At 31.1% G+C, this 23203-nt stretch overlaps 1 protein-coding gene across 1 annotated transcript; it reads right to left on the bottom strand.

Annotated features, from left to right (window-relative positions):
• Nucleotides 1-1290: 1290 nt before the first annotated feature.
• LOC134709992 (microtubule-associated protein futsch-like) lies at nt 1291-23173 on the bottom strand. The gene is made up of 8 exons (XM_063570121.1): nt 23065-23173; nt 15295-15409; nt 14669-14816; nt 13113-13327; nt 12326-12496; nt 10318-10688; nt 6310-8961; nt 1291-4563 (listed from the first exon to the last, which is right to left on the bottom strand). The coding sequence occupies exons 2-8, from the start codon at nt 15349-15351 to the stop codon at nt 4494-4496; spliced, it is 3684 nt and encodes a 1227-aa protein (XP_063426191.1). The 5' UTR covers nt 15352-15409; nt 23065-23173; the 3' UTR covers nt 1291-4493.
• Between the last annotated feature and the right edge of the window lie 30 nt (nt 23174-23203).

The following is a 23203-nucleotide window of genomic DNA, read 5'->3' as shown; positions in this document are numbered from 1 at the left end:
GGACCGAAACTCCCAAAATCAATACCAACCTTCCTTTTGTGGTCATAAACATTGTATTTAAATTTCATTGATTTCTATTCACTTTAACTAAAGTTATTGTGCGAAAACCAAGAATAATGCTTATTTGGGCCCTTTTTTGGCCCCTAATTCCTAAACTGTTGAAACCAAATCTCCCAAAATCAATCCCAACCTTTCTTTTGTGGTCATAAACCTTGTGTCAAAATTTCATAGATTTCTATTAACTTAAACTAAAGTTATAGTGCGAAAACCAAGAAAATGCTTATTTGGGCCCTTTTTGGCCCCTAATTCCTAAAATGTTGGGACCAAAACTCCCAAAATCAATACCAGCCTTCCTTTTATGGTCATAAACCTTGTGTTAAAATTTCATAGATTTCTATTTACTTTTACTAAAGTTAGAGTGCGAAAACTAAAAGTATTGGGACGACGACGACGACGACGACGACGACGACGCCAACGTGATAGCAATATACGACGAAAATTTTTTCAAAATTTGCGGTCGTATAAAAAAGGTCAAATGAAGTATCATCAAGAGCAATCAAGACCCAAAAACAGATTTATTCATTCTGTCATATTACATTTAGAAACTGATACTAGTGAACAATTTTCATATCAAAATATAAATTGATTATAATATTTAAGGGAAGATCACACTATTTTACCATTTTCTCAGATATTTATTTAAATGTGTATTTTAAGCAAGGACAATTTGTTTATTTTGATACTGGTGATAAAAAGTTTGAAATTGAAAATATGTCTTTAATTGATGCTAGCAAATATTCTGACATTTTTACACAATTATCACATTTTGTGTATAAACGAGATGAAAAAAACAACATTGGCTCAAATTTTTTAGAGCATCAGTATTGTTTATTTTCAAAATGTACACTTTATATGTGAATGTACTTTTTTTTTTATCAAATAATACTTATATACTATGAAGTCATCTGTATATTGAAGTAATTGAATTTAAATTGAAAATATATCTTTAAGTACATGTTACAAAAATCTTATAATACTATAATTCGTTTCATGATTTTTACTTTTACTCAAAGTTGGTTATGTGTGGAATTGTGAAGAAATTAAGAGAGGTTTCTGTCAGATATTTGTAATGAAAATAAATGCATAAATTTGTTAAGTTTTAAGGACTATGTAATCAATTTTATGAAGCAATTGTAAAAAAAAATTGTGGTTTACTATTTTTTTTAATTCAAAGTGTAAAAGAAGTTAAGATTGAAAAAGGTTTAAAGAGAAAAGCTAACATGTCTCCATATTTCCTAGAACAGGATTATTCATTAGACTAAAAATAGAAATTATGAGTTCCCAGATTGAGAAAAATGTGTACATCATTAGCATGAGAAGATAACAACTTTCATTTATAGAACATTTCAAAATACTTTCTGAAATGTTAAAGTATTAAAAACAATAAGAATTCTCAGGTTTCACAGGCTTTTTCTCTCATTAAGACTGTTGATGCTGCCACTAATCAACAAAATCAGTGTGTACAAAAAAAAAATACAGAATTATTTTTGGCTATAAACTTGTTCTCAAAACAATCTGTGTCATAGACTCATAGACCAAAAAATGTAAAAAGATTATATATCTAAAAAGACTATACGTTCATGATGTAGATATAATTCTTAAAATATTGTAATAATACAAATATAAAAAAAGATATACAATTCAGATTCACTGGGATGTCAACAACCATTTAAGTACAATCAAGCCTATGTTTAGGGTCAGGCATTCTACAACACAACCATACAAATGATATCAAAACAACATCATAATCTTGTGAAAACAACCATTGCGGATCACAATACATCCATACAAAAGATATCAAAACAACATCATAATCTTGTGAAAACAACCATTGCGGATCACAATACATCCATAACACATTGCTCGAGATCTAGTTATCACAAATCATACTGTCACAGAGTATTCATGTTTTATATTGCAGAATCAGGTGATCCTCCATTTTAACTATCTGAAACGACAACAGGTCACATGATAAATGTACAAATCATGTGATATGTGAATGATAGCACTTTGTGTCACATGACAAATGAAAAAACTATACAGATCATGTTACTTAAATGATTATCTATGTCTCAGATGTTGTAGCACTGATCGTCATAAATATGAATAAATGATTTTGAGAATATTCTGCAATAAAAAACGTTTTTAATATTTGCAAATGATACTTTTATTCAGAATACTCAGACAAAACAAATACCTTTTCATCTGCATTTCTTTAAAACTCTCGTATAAAAACATTTTGATTTCCAGTAGCACATTATTTGAGAGTTATAGAGATTTTACTAATAACCAGTATTTAAATTAATTGTGAAACTCTTCTATTAAAACATGTCTGTTTATCTTTAAGGGAGGCATTGAAAATCAAAGTTCTCAATTGATTCAAAGAGTAATGAACCTTAAAAGTCCCCTTTAAATAACCCAAAAAATCTGAACTTAGCCTAGAAATGCTAGACAGGAAATGGTTTTAATTTCAAAACATGATCTGAAGTGTTTAAACCAACTGTGTAACACAGCTGGATTGATTTTTAACAAGGGGAAGTAACTCTTCCAATCTAAAATAATAAAAGGTTTTCCCCTATTTTAAATATATACAATATAACATAATTAATTTGAACAAAAAAGTTCTGTAATAAAGCATATTAGCACTTTTCTACAAACAAAATAATCACAGAATTTAGCTACTATTTCCTAAATCAGAATTTAGCAATACTTTTAAATCCTTTACTTGAGACTAAACCACAAAATTTGAATCCCACAAAATTCAATGCTTTAATAGTATTTACATATTGTCATAAAAATATGTAAGTATACATGGTGTATGCTTTTTAGAATCAAAGAAAATAAACTCATCATAGATACCAGGACTAACTTTTATATATACGCCAGACGCACATTTCGTCTACAAAAGACCCATCAGTAACGCTCGAATCCAAAAAAAGTTAAAAAGGCCAAATAAAATATGAAGTTGAAGAGCATTGAGGAACAAAATTCCTAAAAGTTTTGCCAAATATAGCTAAGGTTATCTATGCCCGAGGTAGAAAAGCCTTAGTATTTCAAAAAATTCAAAAAGTACTGCTAAATTCTGATTGAAAAAAGGAGGTAGAAGTATATAATCTATAATAAACAACCATACATAAATCATGATAATGCTTAAACTGAAAGACATAAACACAAATTGCAAAATGAAACAAAACATGTGCATCCTTGTTTGTTTGACAGAAATGAGAAAAAACAACATTCCTATTTGTTTTAGAATATCTTGTTATAATAAATTTCAACAGCACTGGATTTAACATAAAGTAAGGCCAAAAAAAAATTATGTCTGTTTCTTGCTGCCTAGGCAAATAAATCAGGGTTGGTAGGTTGGGATTTTTAAAATATTTTTTTGCACTCCCTGGCAAATTTGCAGTCGGTTAAATGTCATGTCTGATTAGGTTCCTGTACCCAAAAATGATTTAATCTCTTTAAAAAAGCTTTAATGGACTAATTATCCCAGTGCCTACATTTTTTAAACCTTAATTGTGGAACATTTGTGCTGGGAGCAGCCATTTTGATTGTTTGGGCATACAGGTCTGGATTGGACCCGAAGCAACTTTTTTTATGGAATTGAATAAAAAGATCCAGGGTCGGGAGCTGTGAGTCGGGGTCGGTCGGGAAACAGGAAATAGACATAATTTTTTTTTGGCCTAAGCATTTATAAGTACAGAACCTTTCAAATGCCTCATATAATACAGCTGTGAATTTATTTCTATTTTTCATTGCTTATAGAATGACACTCAGACATTTATAATTTTTTTAAAGAGCCAGCAGCTTTAATCATTGTTAATTATATGCTGATAAAAAAACTTTTTCTTCTATTTTTTCAAAATGCTTTCCTGGAATAATGAAACCTAAATTTGTTAATTTGTAAGACAAATGTTGGCATTGGTCATTTATTTAAATAAAAAATGACAGCAAGACTTGAGTAGAAATGTGCTGGGTGCTAGAAAACTGTTGATAAGTGAATAATTCAAACAAGATCAACATGTTTTTATATGGGGAAAAAGTCCTATCTTTTTTAATTATATTTGTCTTGTTTGGTTGCTGTGGCGTTTACAATTACAAATTTCTATTCATGCAAAACGTACAAATAGAAGATGACTAGGCCTAAACCAGATCATTTCTATTCATGCAAAACGTACAAATAGAAGATGACTAGGCCTAAACCAGATCTAAAATGACTCATAAAATAATACAGATCTTTCAAAATAATGCTTAAAATCACTTTTACAGATCTTTAACATTGTACATGATGTAAATGCAGGAGTTTAAACTGAACACATGGTGTGAACATATGTCTTCCATTTTAAGGCAAGACCGGCTCAAATCAGTTTTATCACGTTTAAATTGTGATCACATATGAACACGATGAAAGCAGAAATGGTCCACCATTGTTATTGAGCCCTAGGCGAGGAAGGTTCTCTTGGACTTGTATTGGTGGACGCCATTTTGTAGCGACGACGTCTGCAAAATAAAATAAAACATGCAGTAAGCAAAACATAAAAAGCAAAGCTATACAAAATATATACAGGATAGGTACACAAGGGTACAGGTAAAATACAAATTACCATAATTACTGTCAATTCACTAATTGTCAGAATTCTGGAATATTTTAATCAAACATGTCAAAGGGATATTTGGTGTTTTCAGATTTTACAAATTTTCAAAGAATTCTTTTTAAAACATGAATTTTGTTGAACTCTTAAATTCATGATACACCAAACATAAAAAAAAATCATTGTAATGATTACTTATATATATAAGTTCACTATCATCTAATAAGTAATGAATCCACAGTAACTATTGTATGGGGTTGCCGCTTATACTTTTTGGGGGTTGGTTATAGCTGATAGAAAGGCATAAAATAATCCCTATTCAATATCTCTATTTCAAAATAAAAGGACACAGTAGTGCAACTAATTAATTAATTGAAAAAAGTAGAAATATATTATTACACTTACGATTATACTTACAAAGATTCAGTCGAGCTATTATATGAAATAAATTATATACGTAACATGCAGTATATGGAATAACTAAAAATAAATGAAATTTATAGACATGAAACAGATACAATGTTTTACCTATATGTTCTTGATGTAAATAAAAATAGATTAGAATATAAATCACAGTGACCGATTAAAATTGTTTTCTTATCTACCAAATTTTGCAGTATTTTTGTTTTGCACTGGATCCACCACTCTACACCATAATTTCAAATCACTTACAATAATGTACAACATCATGAACATGTTTGTACTATTTATACAACTATTTAAAATTACATTGAAGCATTTATCTTTTTATAATTGCCAATTGTCTCCCTTGAAAATTTCAGGGTGTAAAGATCCAGTTATTTCCCCTTGGTATAAATGGTATATATTTTAAATCTTTTCTACCAGGACTGATAATTTTGTCAAATTTAAGAAGAAGATTTTGCAAAATTAAAATTTCTACATTTTCAAAATAGTTCATGTGTTGTTTACTGCAAGACTCTTTCTTTATGCTGTTTAATGTGCAGTTTTACATGCCACCATGGCCACCCAACAGTACCTTTTGCAGAGAACTTGTTTAACATGTTTAACCCAGCAACATTATTTATGTATGTGCCTGTCCCAAGCCAGAAGCATGTAATTCAGTGGTTGTTGTTTGTATATCATGTTTATGTGTTACATATTTGTTTTTCGTTCATGTTTTTATACAAATAAGGCTGTTATTTTTCTTGTTTCAATTGTTTTACATTGTCATATAAAGGCCTTTTATAGCTGACTATGCCATATGAGCTTTGCTCATAATTGAAGGCCGTACAGTGACCTATAGTTGTTAATGTTTGTGTCATTTTGGTCTCTTGTGGACATATGTCTCATTGGCATTCATACCACATCTTCTTTTTTATATTGAAAAGTGGTGGTCCAAACATGGCAGGTTTGGACTTCCAAAATTCACCAAAATGTGAAGGGCCAACACTTGTAATTTATGTTATTGTCAATACAGATTCATTTTGAGATCAACATATTTCCTTAAATTACCACCAGGGGAAAAGTATTCAATACATATGCTTTAAAGCCATTGAGACAAGGTTAAAAAATATTTGATGATTTAATCCTGGATATAAACATTTTGTAAAATCCAATAAGAGTAATAGATAGGAAAAGGAGACGGAATAACAAGTGATATGGTGACTAAGGGGATTTTTATACGTTATCTTACCTTGCTAATACTGCAGCATTTTTTGGCGCATGCCCTGGTGGTGGTTTAGGAAGACGATCAGCGTCCGGGGGGTTGGGTGATAAACTTGACAGCTTGTCTTTAACATCTTCTAAATCTTTCGTTGTGCGATCCAATCGTGAAGCAGATGAGGAACGTTTTACTTTAACAGAATTTGATCGCTTTTGTTCCAGTGGCTTATCAGCCCTACTTAATCTTTCATTTGATGAATCACTTTTTAATTTTTCTTTGGAATCACTTTCTTTAAAATCTCTTTTAACTGATGTTTTTGATGATGATATCCTAAGCTGATCCTTTACTAATTTACTAGGATCTTCCAGTATTGGGGACATGGTATTCCTGACTAATTTACCGTCTTTTACTCCAAAATGAAGTTTGTTATGTTTTCTAACTTTCCCTCGCTGTGATTCAGATTTGAGACTAGAGATTACAGGCTTTGTTTCCTTTTTGTCTTTGTTAATTGCCTTATCGTCATGATGGGAACTATGTGAACTTTGACGATCGGAATCAAGATTGTCTAAATCTATCTTAGCTCCGCTATCAAATAAATGTTTCGCTGATTCAAAATCATCTAAATCTAAATGATCATCCATTTCCATGATATTTAACGTCTGATTAGAAGACTTAAATTCATCTAAATTTAATTTTATTTCTATTGCAGGTTTCTTAGGTATCGCAGGTTTAACTACCTTCGTCGGCAATTCAACCTTTTTATGGATTAATTTTTCAGACAGTTCTGTATTTTTCTTCATGACTTTTTCTAATGATTCATCTGTTTTGATGACTAAATTTTCGACCGAGCCACTTTTTTTACTGTTGACTTTATTTAACAACTCACTATTTTTACTCACAGCTTTTTCTAATGACTCAGTATTTTTACTAACGGATATTTTCTTACTTTCATTATCTTGTTGTATTACAGGGAGTTGTCTTCTCTTTGGCGATGATGGGAGGCTATTTATAATTTCAAGACTAGTGGGTATATGTAACTGTGGTCCTGGATTTGACAAGAGATTCGATAACGGTGACTGATATGATACATCAGTCACATGACCAACTTTGTCTGTCGGAACATTATCGTCTGAACATCTTAAAATAGAATCGGAAGTTTTATCAGTAATATGAATTCCACTATCATTATCACTAGTTTTCACTGGTTTTAATGTGTCTGTAATATCAAGTTTGACTGGATTAATTGTTTTATCAACAACTTTTGGTTTTGTACTAGACTCAGAATGTTTACCTATAGAATTGAAATCTAGAAAGGTACCGTAAGGATTAGAGGTAATTTGATCGGGTTGATCTATTGCACTTATGTGACGAGGAGGGGCAGTGATTGGTTGACTAGGTTTAATCTCAGGTTTTGGATCTATCGTATCAATGTCCGTTTGAGCAATGTCAGGCTTATCATTGTCAAACTTTACAATAGAAAACTTATCACTTTCCTCCAATAATCCCTTCATTATATTGTCTTTTTTATCTAATTTATTCCCTTCACTTTCTGATCGTTTCATTTTACCACCTGAATTTTCTTCCCGTTTTGATCCTTTCTTTGCTGGGGAACTGTCCCTTTTTGATTGTGGTGTTGGTGGCTTACCATACGGACCCACTTTAAACTGGCCTAAGGAAGGTAATAAACCCTCTTTGAATGCCAGGGGTGATGACCTTCCTCCTTGTTTTAATAACGACATTAAAGTATTTTTGTCTTTCAGAGCTCCTTTGCCGGGACTAGATTTCAATAAATGTCTATCACCAATATGTCCTAATGAGGAACTAGTTTTCATATGTGAATCTTTCCTTTTACTTTGACTATCGCTTTCATTTAATTCGTCATCTAAGAAATTCAGAGATCCTTTAAGAAAATCATTGTCATCCTGTAACACAAGAGAATTACGTAAAGCATTATCTGGTCGCCATTCTTCCTCATCCGCTAAAGTGTTCATTCTATGTTTAGACAACTTTTTGGCTTTAGCATTATTATCACCTTCGCTCTCATCATTAGAACTATCAGAGCTAGAACCAAAGGCTGACTGCCACTGACTAGCTACAGTTAATGGGGCTGCTCGGGTAGCGTTCTCATCAAGGACGCCATCATGTGTTTTATCTTCTGTTTCCATGACAGCAAAAGTAATGCCTGCCTTACTAATATGATCAATCCCAGAATCCCTTCTTTTCCCTACAGTTTCTTCTCTATGTTTATCATTATCATCAACATCTACATCTTTTTCAGGCATGATCATAACTTTTTTGGCTGGTGTTATTTTCGGAACAATCTCTCTATTATCTTGTGTTATTTCAACATCCTGCTTTTGTTCCTCAACTTTAACCTCTGTTTTCATAATCTTATTCAACCGTTCAGCCAGTATGTCAATGTTAGTTTCAGGTTTGGCGATATTTTCAACAGTTTCTTCTTTGACTAATTCTTCCACTTGATGTTTTTCCTGTATTTCCAGCACGCCTCTCGGTTCCTGGTTTTCCATTATGCCATGTTCTTCACGTAATTTGTTATCGATATTTTTACTGTCAATGATATAATCTTTGATCTTCTTGTCCTCGACCTCATCTTGACTTAGATTTTCATCCATGGCTTCTGTAGCCCCATGCCCTGGTGTGTGAGGTCCTCCTGGTTGAAGGCTAAAAAGAAAAGATATAATGAAAACTTACATTTGTATATACCATGTATACATTTTAAAGTTTAATATTGACCATTAATTTTGTTTTTTTTATTTGTCATCCATATATTATTCAACACTAAATATTGTAGTTTTGAAAATTTACCTTAAGAACATTGCATATTCGCCGTTTCAGAATCTAATGCATTCTGGGTAATATTTTCAAAAACGTACACCAGAAATTTGTAATTGGTTTTAAACGTTCTAAACAATGGAAATTGAGCCAATGACTTATCGTTATTTTCATTTTGGTGTACCAACAATGAGATTACCCATAGTCCTTTAGTTTCTGAAAAGGCGAATTGTTACAGATATATACAAGTATGTTGAAGATTAATAACTGACTGCTAGATATCTATTGGTTATTTGTGCCATTCCGTTGCTGCCTCAATTACATACTGTGGATTCATTTATTTTCGTGGGTACCAATTTTCGTGAATTAAGAAAAACTTGCATATTCGTGGATATTTAATTTCGTGTTTTGCTGAAGTCTGCATACAAACTTATAGAAAAATTATCATTCGTTGAATATTCAATTTCGTGGTTTTACTGTGCCAACGAAATCCTCAAAAAATTGGTATCCAACGAATAATAATGAATCCACAGTATGCCCATTTAGTTTCTTTATATTTAAAATATATTCCAAAACAGCTGTTATCGCGATCAAGGATGATCAAAGATAGGCACTTCTTTTGATGAGTGTAAGAATAATTCAATAATTGACTCAACAGTCAGTTACCAAATTTACAAAGTGCATTCTTTGGGTGTCATATGTATGTGTTAATGCATTAGCTCTTAGAGCTAGAGAATGAACATTGCCATTTTCAAGGGTTGGCTAATCAATATGTTAAGTGGCCTTCATTTATAAAGATTACATATAGATCGTTGGTTTTCCCGTTTGAATGGTTTTACAGTAGTAATTTTGGGGCCCTTTATAGCTTGTTGTATGATGTGACCCAAGGCTCCGTGTTGAAGGCAGTACATTGGCCTATAATGGTTTACTTTTTTAAATTGTTATTTGGAAAGAGAGTTGTCTCATTGGCACTCACACCACATCTTCCTATATCTACTATATATTAGATTTTACATAGTACTATATGATCAACCAAAAATGTCTAAAAAGATTAGTAGCGGAGCTCAAATTTTGGAGGCCATTGGCTACTTGGCATCTGCAATTTTCCATTCATCAAACAATTATTTTCTCATGATTCAAAAATCATATACATTAATGGTAATCAATGAATTATGATGGCATTAACACATTAACAACTAATTGAATAAAACATCAGTCAATAATAAATCACATATAGATATATACCCCTGTCCATGTGTCTGTTTAATCCCTATTGGAGGTGATGTTGTTATAGTTGTAGCTACAGAACCATCAGAGTAGATCTTTTCCCAGTCGTAAGCATCTGATTCTTTAATTCCTTTACGTTTTATACACTGATCAAGTAATGTGTGTAACATCGGGTAGTCAGGTTTGTCAAAGTATTCTAACTTACAAATGTGTTCAAGAAATGTCGCAAATTCATTTGGCATGTTTTTTAAAAGTGAAGAGTGATCGTATTTATCCTTCATTATCCCGACTTGTTCTTTGTCTTTGATTTTTCTCCATGGTAACTGGCCTGATAGAAATTCTACTAGCATATAAAACAGTGACCATAAATCATCATGGCGGCCCATCTCCTGCAAATAAATATATGAAATAAACATCTGTAGCCCAAGTGTGTTATAGATATCTAAAGGTACACCTTAAAATGAAAGGTTTTACTGGTTGTCTGATTGTGCTTATAAAGTTTCATAAAAACTTTATAATGAAAGTTTATAATGATAGTAAACTGGAGTTGGTGCTGTCCTAGTCCAGTCAATCTAGCATAAATTTGACCCTAACCTGAAAGTAATTGCAACAGAAGATACAGATATAAACATTACCAAATTGTCCCATTATTTTTTCAAAATGGTTACAAAGCTTCAAATTTGCAATTTCTTTAATGAAAAATGCACGAAAAAAATAAAACTACCCATAACACTTCGGTTTTGTACATTTCATGAGCAGAAGATTATATAATTCAGTCATATACAAACTATGACCCAATCAAAGTATTACACTGTAAATAAATTTCTTGAAAAACAACAAAAAACTTACCAAAAAAACTCATTTTTGAAAGAGTTATCTCCCCTTCCAATGTTAATTTTCATAGGAAATTAAAAATGCTGATTTTGAGTTTTCCTCAAGTTAAATTTTATGGGACTTTTTTCTGTGTATATAAAGGGCATAATGCTATAGACAAGAACTAAAACATTTTCTGTTGCAACTTGTCTATACAATTTATCGTAATATATATGATCAAGACTAAGATGTTTCATATTAAAAATACCTTACTAGCCTCATGGCTTCAAGAATAACTTTTTTAAGCGTTACCCAGTTCTCTTTTGTTTGTCTATGGAGTTTTACTCCAAAATAACAATGTCAGAAAACAGTGTAGATTATTGTCATATAAACAGGAAATAAGAAATAAAACCAAATTCTGTGATGTTTGTAACTAAAATTGTAGAGCAGAAAGAGCATGTAGAGGGTGCCCTTATTTCTATTTAAAACATATATATTCCCCAATTTCAAAATCCAGTATTAACCATGTTAACTGATAAATATTAAACCTAAATGCTTCATTAATTTTGTTTTATAGCAATGCATATATACGTAACTGGAATCTGCTTGAATTTAAGCGATGAACAAAGTGTAGTAGTTATCTTGGAACCAGCTTATATTTATGCATAATGGTGTATAAACTACAAAACATAATTGGTTGATCCTTCATATTGGTGCTTTATACTGTTGCATGTGTCTTGTTTTCGCTAAAAAACACTCTAACATAAATGCAATTACTAAATTTAATAACATTCTGCTATTTAAAAAACGGCACTGTTTTTCACATTCTTCATTGTTCTTTAATAATATCTAAGTAAAGATTTCACTGTATTTGTTTGTAAGTTACACATTCATTTTCAAAGAGAATATGTCAGACCAACAATTTAAAAAAAAAAAAAAATTATTATGAGAATTTGTCAAGTTTTACACAGGAGTGAAATGTTTTACAAGAATTTTTTAACTTCTACTTGATGATTACATGGAATAAAGGTTTTTCGATTAAATTACTGCAAACTGTAACAAATTATTTGAAATAACTGTATTTCACCAGATGTTTATTTTTTCTAAAAGTGACAATCACATCCCCCCTGAATTTCTGTACCAATACATATCCCTCACTACTAATTAAGGTAAGTTTATCAAGGCAATGCTGATGGATTTGATTTTTCTGTACCTTATTTTTGTGAGCATTAACAGAAGCATATCGGACAGTTCCTCTAAATCCTGCTGCAGTCCTAGGAGGTCGTACTTCTCCAGTGGCTGTTGTATACTGTCGAGCTAGGCCAAAATCTAACATAAACACTTTCTTACAATCTTTCTGGAGTCTTCCCATTGCAAAGTTGGACTGTTAAATAAAATGTATCAATAAATGTATAAATTAAGATAATAAAATCAGGACATTTATGATTCCATTAAAGTAAAACCCTGTCTAAACTGTGTCCTGATTACACAGGTAAAACAACCATATTACTATAATATGGAAAATTCCTTTAAAAGCAATTGTTGTCATCTCCCGTTCAAATTAAAAATACCCAAGAACTCTAATTATTCAAACAAATTTAAACCCCTGTTTGTGGGCAATCAAAGGTTGGTTGATTTGTATGGTAAATCTGTTTCACAGGTGAAAATTGATATGTTCTAAAACTATTGGTGTAAAATGAGGAACAAAATCTGCTTATCTTTGAAGAGAACTTGAGATCTCACCAATACGATCATTTGACAAAAAGCTTCATATTATGTCTCGCAGCTGATATTTTACGATATCAACATGCAGATAACCTGATAATCGGTACTTATCACTTTTGTATCTTTTGGCTCTCTTCTCAGTCTTCTGTAAAGAATATCCTTATTTAAAGATTGCCAGTATGTAATGTATGTGTTTAGGCTTTTTTGTCATGTTCTAAACCAATATTTCGATTAAAAAGTACACTGTGTTCACCTAAAGTGAGCTTATTACTTACTGGTTTGACATCTCTATGAAGGAAACCAACTTCATGTATAGACTCTATTGCCTTTAACATCTGTGCTCCCAGTCTCAGCGTAGTACTGAGTGAGAAACATCCACGAGATTGACTCCGTCTCAGCTCGGCCAAGTTCTTCCCTTGTAATGTCATCACTACATAGTTATATTTATCATTCCTACCACAGCCAATAAACCGACATACATGATCTCGACCTATAATAAGAAAAACATAACTATTTGTTTCAATTTTTTTAAAACATTTTTTAATGAGGACAGAAAGTAAAACCTAGGTCTGCGAAATTTATTCTGTGACACTACCATCATGACCATCTAATTAAAATCATTGCTGAATAATGCCTCCTTAAGGTGACAGTTTAAAAATATTCAGTATTGTTCTCATTTAATTTTAGATTAAATCATTGAATTGCTCTTGTTCTGATATGTCGCATATCTTGTCATATCAGTACAAGAGCAATTCAAGGATTTAATTTAAATAAGATTTTATTGTTCTTCAAGACTTTTGTACAAGAGAACATCTATCTGTCAACAAAAGATCATCATTTGCTTTTTGAATCATGCAGCATTCTCCCCTACAGGGTCTATGGTAATGTGATGCTTTATTGTTTGAATGTGATTCTTACTTAATGATTTTTAATATAGGTGTAATACCACCATTGATTTTCCCCTATTAGTCTTTGTTAAATTTGCACTTTTCAAAAAATTGTGCAGAATTTATCTTTGTTTCAAATAAAGAATTACTTGGCATGAGTAAAGTTTTATCCTGTCCAGTTCTATAGAAAAAGTTTCACATAACATTTCATTGCATATAAGAAAATAACCATCATTAGAAGTTAACCAATCAAATTTCTCCCCTTATTCTATCTGTGTACAAAGTTTAGTCACCATGTAACCTCAAGATTACAAAATTTTCTATAGAAATCACAAATAAAAAATAATAGTGTTTTGAAATACCCAAGACATATGTTTATGACACAGAAATAGTTTTACTGCAATAAAATGTAGGATTAATTACCTACAACGGTCAAATTCAAGGGAATATTTTTTTAGACCTGCTTTCGTATGCAACCGGATGTGACGTACCATGATTTGGTGGTATTACACCTAAAGGTAGTGTAATGGATGTGATTACAGTTACAACATTTATATGTTTTTAGTTTGTTTATGACATCTTTACACTAAATCTGTTTGATGTGTTCTGATTGGCAATAATTCTATGAAAAAACATGATTTATTTATTATTTGTGTTTGATTTTGAACTAGTTTTTAGTAGGCTAGAGCTGACTACTAATAGAACAAGGGGCACTGAAGGCAAAAGAGGGGGGCTTCAGTCATGCTTCAGTGATTCACATCCCAATCTTATTGCCATATTGGTCTAGTGAATAGTTTGGCAATCAAACAAAAACTCCTTATTCTTATAATATTCTGTGGATAATTCCAATGACACTTGAAGAAAGCACCTAAAGTTTTGAAACTATAAAACTTCTCACTGGAGAGTGTAAAAATTTCTAATCATCAATCACACGGTTTTCTTACCCTGAAGCTTTTTTAATACAGCAACTTCCATTTTGAGGACTTGTTTTGCCTGTTGAGAAGATTCCAATTTAAGGGCCACAGACTCTTTGGTAATCAGATCAGTTCCTTCATAGATCTCTCCAAACCCACCACCACCAATCTTTTTGGTCTGAAAAAAATATCATATTTGGTTCAGTTAACTCCCCTTACTCATGACTCTTCTTTATCATGTTTAGCAACAACAATCTTCTAACATCATGTACATGTCAAAAAATCATCTTTCACTTATGTAAATTCTCTTGTTTTTGACTATCATTTTTTGTGGATTAATTGAAAACAAAATAAAGTTTAATTTGTTTTGTAGTTCTCAAAATTTCTTCATACAAATTTATACTTTGATTATTATGATTATTCAAAATAGCTACAAATTCTGCACACTTTGACTTAATAAATTTCCTTAGGAACATTAAACATTACAGAAGCATATCAACAATTTTTGGTCTGATTTCATGTAATTAGTAGACATGGTAGATATTCCAAAATAATTTACCCAATATACTTTATCATGTATTTGTTTATAGTTTTATCATGTTTATTACTTTATTTGGAATCTAAGAATGATGAATATTATGATGATGGATACTAACCACTTTCCATCTTTCTTTGATGACCACACCTGGAACAAGTAGATCTTCAGTGGTCATTTTGTCCCTACTGTTACACCTAAAGGTGTATTTAACCCATCTTTAAGATTTTGTGGACCTGAAAATAAAATAAATTTCAAATATTAATATATTTAAATTCCCAACCTTAACTCAATGTAGTTACCTAAAGATATGGCAGTATGTTTAGCACTTTGCTTGCACATGATGTTTTTTTACATGTTTTACATGAAAATAAGGTTTGGTATGATTCTAAATAAAATTAACTATCCATAAGAGACCAATTGAGGTAGATTTTAATATATCATGGAGAAGAAAATCATGGCATATAACATCAATTATTTATGTGTTATTTAAATCCTATAGATCATCTGAAAATTGGTTAAAAAAAATTCTATGTCAAATTTTTTATTCTTCTTTATTTTTATTTAACATATAAATAAAATTGAGAATGGAAATGGGGAATGTGTCAAAGAGACAACAACCCGACCAAATAAAAAACAACAGCAGAAGGTCACCAACAGGTCTTCAATGTAGCGAGAAATTCCCGCACCCGGAGGCGTCCTTCAGCTGGCCCCTAAACAAATATATACTAGTTCAGTGATAATGAACACCATACTAATTTCCAAATTGTACACAAGAAACTAAAATTAAAATAATACAAGACTAACAAAGGCCAGAGGCTCCTGACTTGGGACAGGCACAAAAATGCGGCGGGGTTAAACATGTTTGAGAGATCTAAACCCTCCCCCTATACCTCTAACCAATGTAGAAAAGTAAACGCATAACAATACGCACATGTTTTGTATACTGATACAAAAATATCAGTGAATTTTGGAGTTGAATAAACTCCATTCATTAAATATGATTTTAAGAACATACTTTTTTCTTTCAGTTTTAAATTTACATCAAACATGTTTTAATAAGATATCAAACTGAATGCATTATCAATGTGAAATAGCTTAAAATTTCAACCTAATAATAATAAAGTCTAAACAATTTCTTTAATGCAAAGATTGTTTCATATTAAAATTATTTCTAAATTAAATTGTTTTGATTTTTTATTCTACATGTTCTAAGGTCCAGCTGATCAATATTAACATGATTAAATTCAAGAGCTGAACAATAAAATGGCAAATTGGATTAACAAAAAAAAGTGTTTGTTTGATGTCACCTGTGCCTTATAGGTCCTTGTAGGATTTTGAACATGATGGTACATCGCAATTTTTTATACCAATAATCATGATAATATAAACAAATAAGTTACATGTTTTAGACAAAAATATGATATGACAAATTGACATTAGAGCTTTAAACTAAATAAATTTTGAAACCATGTGTGTCATATTTTTTTTGGAGTGGGGCTGATTTTTAGATGGGTAATTAGTACATGCAGACAACATCAAACAATTTTTATTTCATTAAATACAATGTAGGCCTTTTGCTATAAATGTAAAGTTCTTTCTATCTTATACAGATTGGTTTTATGGTTGTTGGTCATTTATCAAGTTTTTTGTGGTGTCTAAAATTAGAATTTTATATATATGCTTCTTGTCCCAAATTTACATCGAAAATGCAAAGTTAATTGGACGAAATGCAGCACATTTGTATAAAAACTTGTGTCTTGGGTTGTATTAAAACAGAATACTTTTATCATGATTATATACTCAACATGAACTCGAATAATAATTTAAAAATGCCCCATCAACATGAAGGACAAAAAGCCTAATTAAAGAACATTCCACTTTCAGTGGCAAAAAAAATGAAAGTTGTCTCAGTCTTTCTCTGTCATTGTCATCATGTTTATGCCAAGTCCTAGTTATTTTTCGACATCATGCAATGATGTACTGTCAACAAGCTATTATAAGTACTTATCAGGACATTAACCAATTACTCATGAAGACAAACGTTGAGAATCAATCTAAAAATAAACCTGTCCATTGACATCAGAATCAATAAGGTTAATTTAGAACACCTGAAGAAATGGATCAATAGTTAGTCATCACAAGAGATTCCAGTCTACACTGGCTGTGACGACCAATATTACATAATTAATATAGTCTGATTTCATTGTCTCCTTGTTTATGATGATCCATGAATAATGAAGAAAACAAGATCATGATCATGATGGTTATTTACAGTTGAAGATTTGAATATTCATGATATTGATTGGTATCTAATTTTGTACTGATTGCAAATTATGTAGAACAATCAATGACAATTGTGACATATAGATACAAACCAGTGATGGCACAAATATAGATATATATTTCTTGCAATAATACATCATTTATAAATGTTAGGTTGCTGTCTTAACCATGTTAACCATCTTAACATCCCTTTAAAATATTTAAGGCTTTTTAATATCCATTTTTATCTAGTCTTACTTTAATTATCAACCTTAGTTTCAAACTAGAGGCTGATAAGAGCCTGAATTGCGAACCTAAATGTAATTTATATTTAATTTTTAACTTTTCCAGAATATGTGTATATATCGATGCATGATAAAAAAAAATCAGGGAAAAAAGACTCATTTTCCAATAAAACAGCAATTTGAAATCTGAAGATGCCATTAACATGATTAAAGGTTATTTAGCTGATGACCTGGATCTCGTTATGTTTCTTTTATATGTTTATGTTTTGTTATACATGTAAATTATCATGATTATGCCATTAGTTTTTTCAATTTCATTGTTTTAATTTTTTTATGTGTTTATATTCGGGACTTTTATAGCCGACTATACAGTATGAGTTCTTTTCATTGTTGAAGGTAGTATGGTTGCCTAGAATTGCATAAATCCACTTTTATTTGAAGTTTTGTGGATTATTAGTTGTCTTAATATTTTATTTGCAATCATACCACATCGCCATATTTTTACATTAATATATGGGTAATAACTTTTATAACTGCAATTAACTTTCAATCTGCTTCACAAGCATAATAAATTTTCCCAGTTGCCTTAGTATTTAAATAAATGGGGATTGTGTCCATGGGACACAGATTATGCCGACTCTTGCATATCATATAAAGTTATGAAGGGACATAACTAACTGAAGAACAGTAAAAGTGATGCTATCCACATATGTTATTGATCTGAGTTTTTGTAGTAATAAGTATTGTGTATATAAGTTTCATAACATTTAGTTGACATGGTTGAGAAAAACTAAAGTTAGAGAACTGAAACGAAAAATTCAGCATTTTTTTTCCCATTTGTCATTTTGTAAACATGGTCATGAGTAAACAGGCATTAATTAAAGTATGTAAAGTGACCCCACCAAAAATCAAACTTGATGAATTTTGTGGTTATAATTAAGCATTTTGTGTATAAGTTTCAAAACATTTGGTTGAAGCTAACTGAAGTTAGAGAACTGAAACTAAAAATTCAGCATTTTTTTCCATTTGCACAGGCATGACAGAGGCATTACTCTAGAACGACTGAAGTGACACCCCAAAATTCAAACTTGATCTGCATTTTATGGTAATAAGCATAATGTGTATAAGTTTCATAACACTTAATTGAGGCAAACTAAAGTAAGAGAAGGAAACAAATAATTAAACAATTTGTAAAGAGGCATAACTCTAGAATATTCAGTTTTAAAAAGTGATTCCACCAAAATTCATCATACATGTCTCAAAGAGGTCTAAATTTGTAAGTTTTGGGATTTGTCTCCCTTTAATGCAAGACAAAATTCGAATTTAATAAGTCAAATATTGTTAAGCAAGAAATAATTGACCAGAATCAAAAGGTTGCAAATATCGACTCCTACAAGTCAATAAGTTATCAAAATTGGTACCCACTTATATTTATAAAAAGGTCATGCATCTACATCAAATAATGAAAACATTGAAAGACAGTGCCTTAGAATGCAACCACCTGAAACCGCACTTAATGAGGTAAAACATTTGTGTTTAGTGAGGATGTTCAATTAGATAAATTAAATATAGATCAGTCAGGGGACTTACTTAAACATTGTTAAACAAGTGATTTTCTAAATCACTGATTCAAGTAACATTATTTCCATAAAGGTTGGAAGTTAGAGTTGTCTTTCTTTAATAATCACCTTTTAAGTAGTACAAATAAATCACTAGAAGAAGTGATTTAATTTTATTGTAGCTTTAAATATAGAATACTAATGATCCAGGGACTAATTATGTTCCTAAACTTATCAGAACCAACATCTGTGTTGTCTAGGATGACCAGGTCATTTCAGGTGATGACCTTGTACTGAATCTAGGATAATGACATAAAGATCACTTGTTCAAATATCAGACCTCAATTTCCTTTCCAAAAATCACTTCTTTAAGTATCATTCTTTTAATAATCCCCACTAATTTCAACACCCTCGAACAGTGAAATTTTTATCACGAACAGTAGAATTTTATTACATAATCTGAAAGATGAAACCTTGAACTTCACAGGAAAATACTTCCACTGAGCACTGTGAAAAATCTTTTAAGAAAGTATCAGTCCATTATGTAAAGCTATTATTATAACATTTTTTCAACTAAAATAGAATTTTCAGCTAAATGATAGCATCAAAGGCATAAACCTCACTACTTAAAAGAAGCAAAAAGTTCATATTTTTTTTATTTTACTAATTTAAAGATATTATTTAAACCTATGTGTTTAAAATTTTGAAAAAAACTACAAAATCCCAATTTGTGACAAAACCTTGAATTTGCTACTCAAACATGTGTCAAATAAGTATTTTAAAAATCACTTATTTCAGTAAGTCCCCTGACTGTAGATAGCTCAAGTCCTTGTGAACTCTCAGACAGGTTTTTGCTGTCATAGGCGGTGTACTTTGGCCTCCAAGTAAAATTAAGTGTTTTCATCAACATATATAGATTAAACCAAGTCTGTCATTTTCTGACTTAGATTTATACATGCAAGTCTAAAATTGAAAACACATTTTTATATTAAATACATGTTTTGACTTTTTCAAGTCAAAAATTAAAATCAACTTGTTTATGTCTGAGCTCTGACTGTAACAGTATTGAAACAAAATTCATTATCTATGAATATTATATATTCCCCAAATGTGGTGTGGTTTGAGAAACAGCTGTATTTACAAGGCAGTTCCCACATGCCAAATTTGTTTTCGTAGGCTACATGATGTACCTGCATCTGGTTTTATAATTAAATATCATTGGATCAGGAATAAAATGTGAAATGAACCAGTAATTTATCGCAATTAGTGAAAACAATTGATTACTCAGAGATTTTTTAAAAGATTTGAAATGCCAATTTTATTTTTCACTAACCATGCTACATGTAACCATGGTAACTACTACTTCCCTAATACATTGTCATGATTGTAATACACTTTCATAGAAATGACACTGGTTAGTTTTTGAATATTTTTGTTAAAATATTATTTATAATTATTGATGTGATATATTTTGTAGATATATGATAATTTTCTTTTAGATAATAATCAAATTAAAAAAGTTTTACAAACAAGTCATTGCAAGTGAGAAAAACAATACAAATTAAAAAAAAAAGTTAAGTTTTTAAAATAAATGATGATAAACATATAAATATTAAATGCATCTAGTTTTAGACATATAAAGTTTTATCTTTAAAAGAGGGACGAAAGACACCAAAGGGACAGTCAAACTCGCAAATCCAAAACAAACTGACAACGCCATGGCTAAAAATGAAAAAGACAAACAGAAAAACAACAGAACACATGACACAACATAGAAAACTAAAGAATAAACAACACGAACCCCACCAAAAACTAGGGGTGATCTCAGGTGCTCCGGAAGGGTAAGCAGATCCTGCTCCACATGCGGCACCCGTCGTGTTGCTTATGTGATTACAAATCCGGTAAATAGTCTAATTCGGTAGGTCAAATTCATGAAAGGGAAGGGGATTGTAGTTACGACGTAAGGAACATATCCGATATCATTTGTGAAACGGTTATTCCATAACGGTCAACCAACTCGTGATGGCGTCCGTAAAATTTACGAAGGGATGATTTCAACTTCACCATTTGGAACTCTTGGTTTAATAGCTTCCTTGTGAGCAGTAACCCTCTATCAAGAAAATCATGATAGGAAATGCAAGCAAGGGAATATCGTATCAATTGGGAGATATATACCCCGTATGCAGGTGCTGCTGGAATGTTGCTACTTAGAAATGGAAAGTTCACAATTGGAAAGCTGAAATCATCTCTTTTGTCGTAAAGTTTTGTCTTCAACCGACCCTCATTGTCAATTTCTAGATGTAAGTCAAGATATGAAGCCGACTTAACTGTATCTGTAGTATCCTTTATCTCCAATTCGATGGGATAGATGCGATCCACATAGTCACCAAATTTTGAATTGTATAGTGAAAGAACGTCATCTATATAGCGGAAAGTAGAGTTAAAGGATATTGCTAACTTCTAATCTTTCTTCCTAAGAAGTTCCTGCATGAAGTCAGCCTCATAATAATAAAGAAACAAGTCAGCAAGTAGAGGGGCACAGTTTGTTCCCATTGGGATGCCGACAGTCTGTTGAAAAACACGTCCTCCGAACGTAACAAATATGTTGTCAATCAAGAAATCAAGCATCTTGATAATATCGGTTTCAGAGAATTTTTTGTTTGAATCAGAATGGTTCTTTACAAAGTATGATTTATCCCTCCCTAAGACAAGATACTTGTATCTACGTTGGCCATTCTTTTTTATGAAGCATAGTAATACCAACTCTTTTAATTTGTCTTTTAGTTTGGAATGTGGAATACTTGTGTAAAGAGTAGAAAAGTCAAATGTTTTAATACTGTTACAAAATGAAAGAGAGTTAGATTGTATGTACTCTAAAAGATCTTTGGAATTTTTAAGTATCCACATCTGATTCACGCCACCTCTAGAATAGGCAGTTTCACAATAACTTTGAAGCCCGTCTTTGATTGCTGATAAAAATTATGCATACACTCTAACTTCATTTGAAGTTGTTTTAGATAATTTATTTTTTTTGTTTCTGTTTTGAATTTAATTAGAAAATTACTTTCATCCTCAAATTTTTTAAGCATATTACATTTATTCAAATTCAGTATAATTTTATTCTTTTAATGGGCACTTACATTTATTTTTTATTTGTCTATATTTATTTATCATTTGCCATTATCTTCACCATGGTCGCTGAATTCACAAAATGAAAATACTTTTCGTGTATCTTTCAATTTTCAATCTCTATTATGTGAACATGATGACAGTTTATTATTAAATCAATTGCAGGTAAGTCTAGCCTACAAAGGACAAATTGGCTAAGTGTCCCTGCATACGGGTATGCACAGACATTGCCTATATTTACAGAGTATGATTTCTAATGCATTAATAAATTATAACATGTTCCATGCTGTTTATCATGTTTAAGGACATGAAGGAACTCATTTTGGTATACATATTCAAAACTTAATTTCAAATATAAATAACCACAATAGACCATAATTATAAGGGAAGGTCTATATTCTTAATTGATTAATTGAAGAAAAAAATTGAGAATAGGAATTTTAAATAAGCACAGGAGCTGGATGAAATAAGCAACCATACAAATCGTGATTAGAGAATTCGATGTATATATTTTCAATTACATTTTCAATGATTTTTGGTGTTTACAGTCATTATCTATCAGTTCGCCGTCTGCTGTGTAATTATTTTGTCTTAGTAACCATCTGCATGTCTTGTTCCGATCATTACATGCGTAATTTCAAGTAACGAAGGATAATGTGAGTGTCAGACAGGTAGAAAACTTTCATGTGTTACCTTATTTATATTAAATTTGTATTTTTGTAGATGATAAAGGTAAAACATCCTTATTTATCACATCTTTTTGGCTGGTCACAAAACATTCCAATCCAAAAATCAACTTCCGGTGATATAATTAAGATATGGCAAAAGTCCG

This window comes from Mytilus trossulus, chromosome 3 (assembly GCF_036588685.1).
Source record: "Mytilus trossulus isolate FHL-02 chromosome 3, PNRI_Mtr1.1.1.hap1, whole genome shotgun sequence".
NCBI lineage: Eukaryota > Metazoa > Mollusca > Bivalvia > Mytilida > Mytilidae > Mytilus > Mytilus trossulus.
This window is presented reverse-complemented; position numbering and strand designations above follow the sequence as displayed.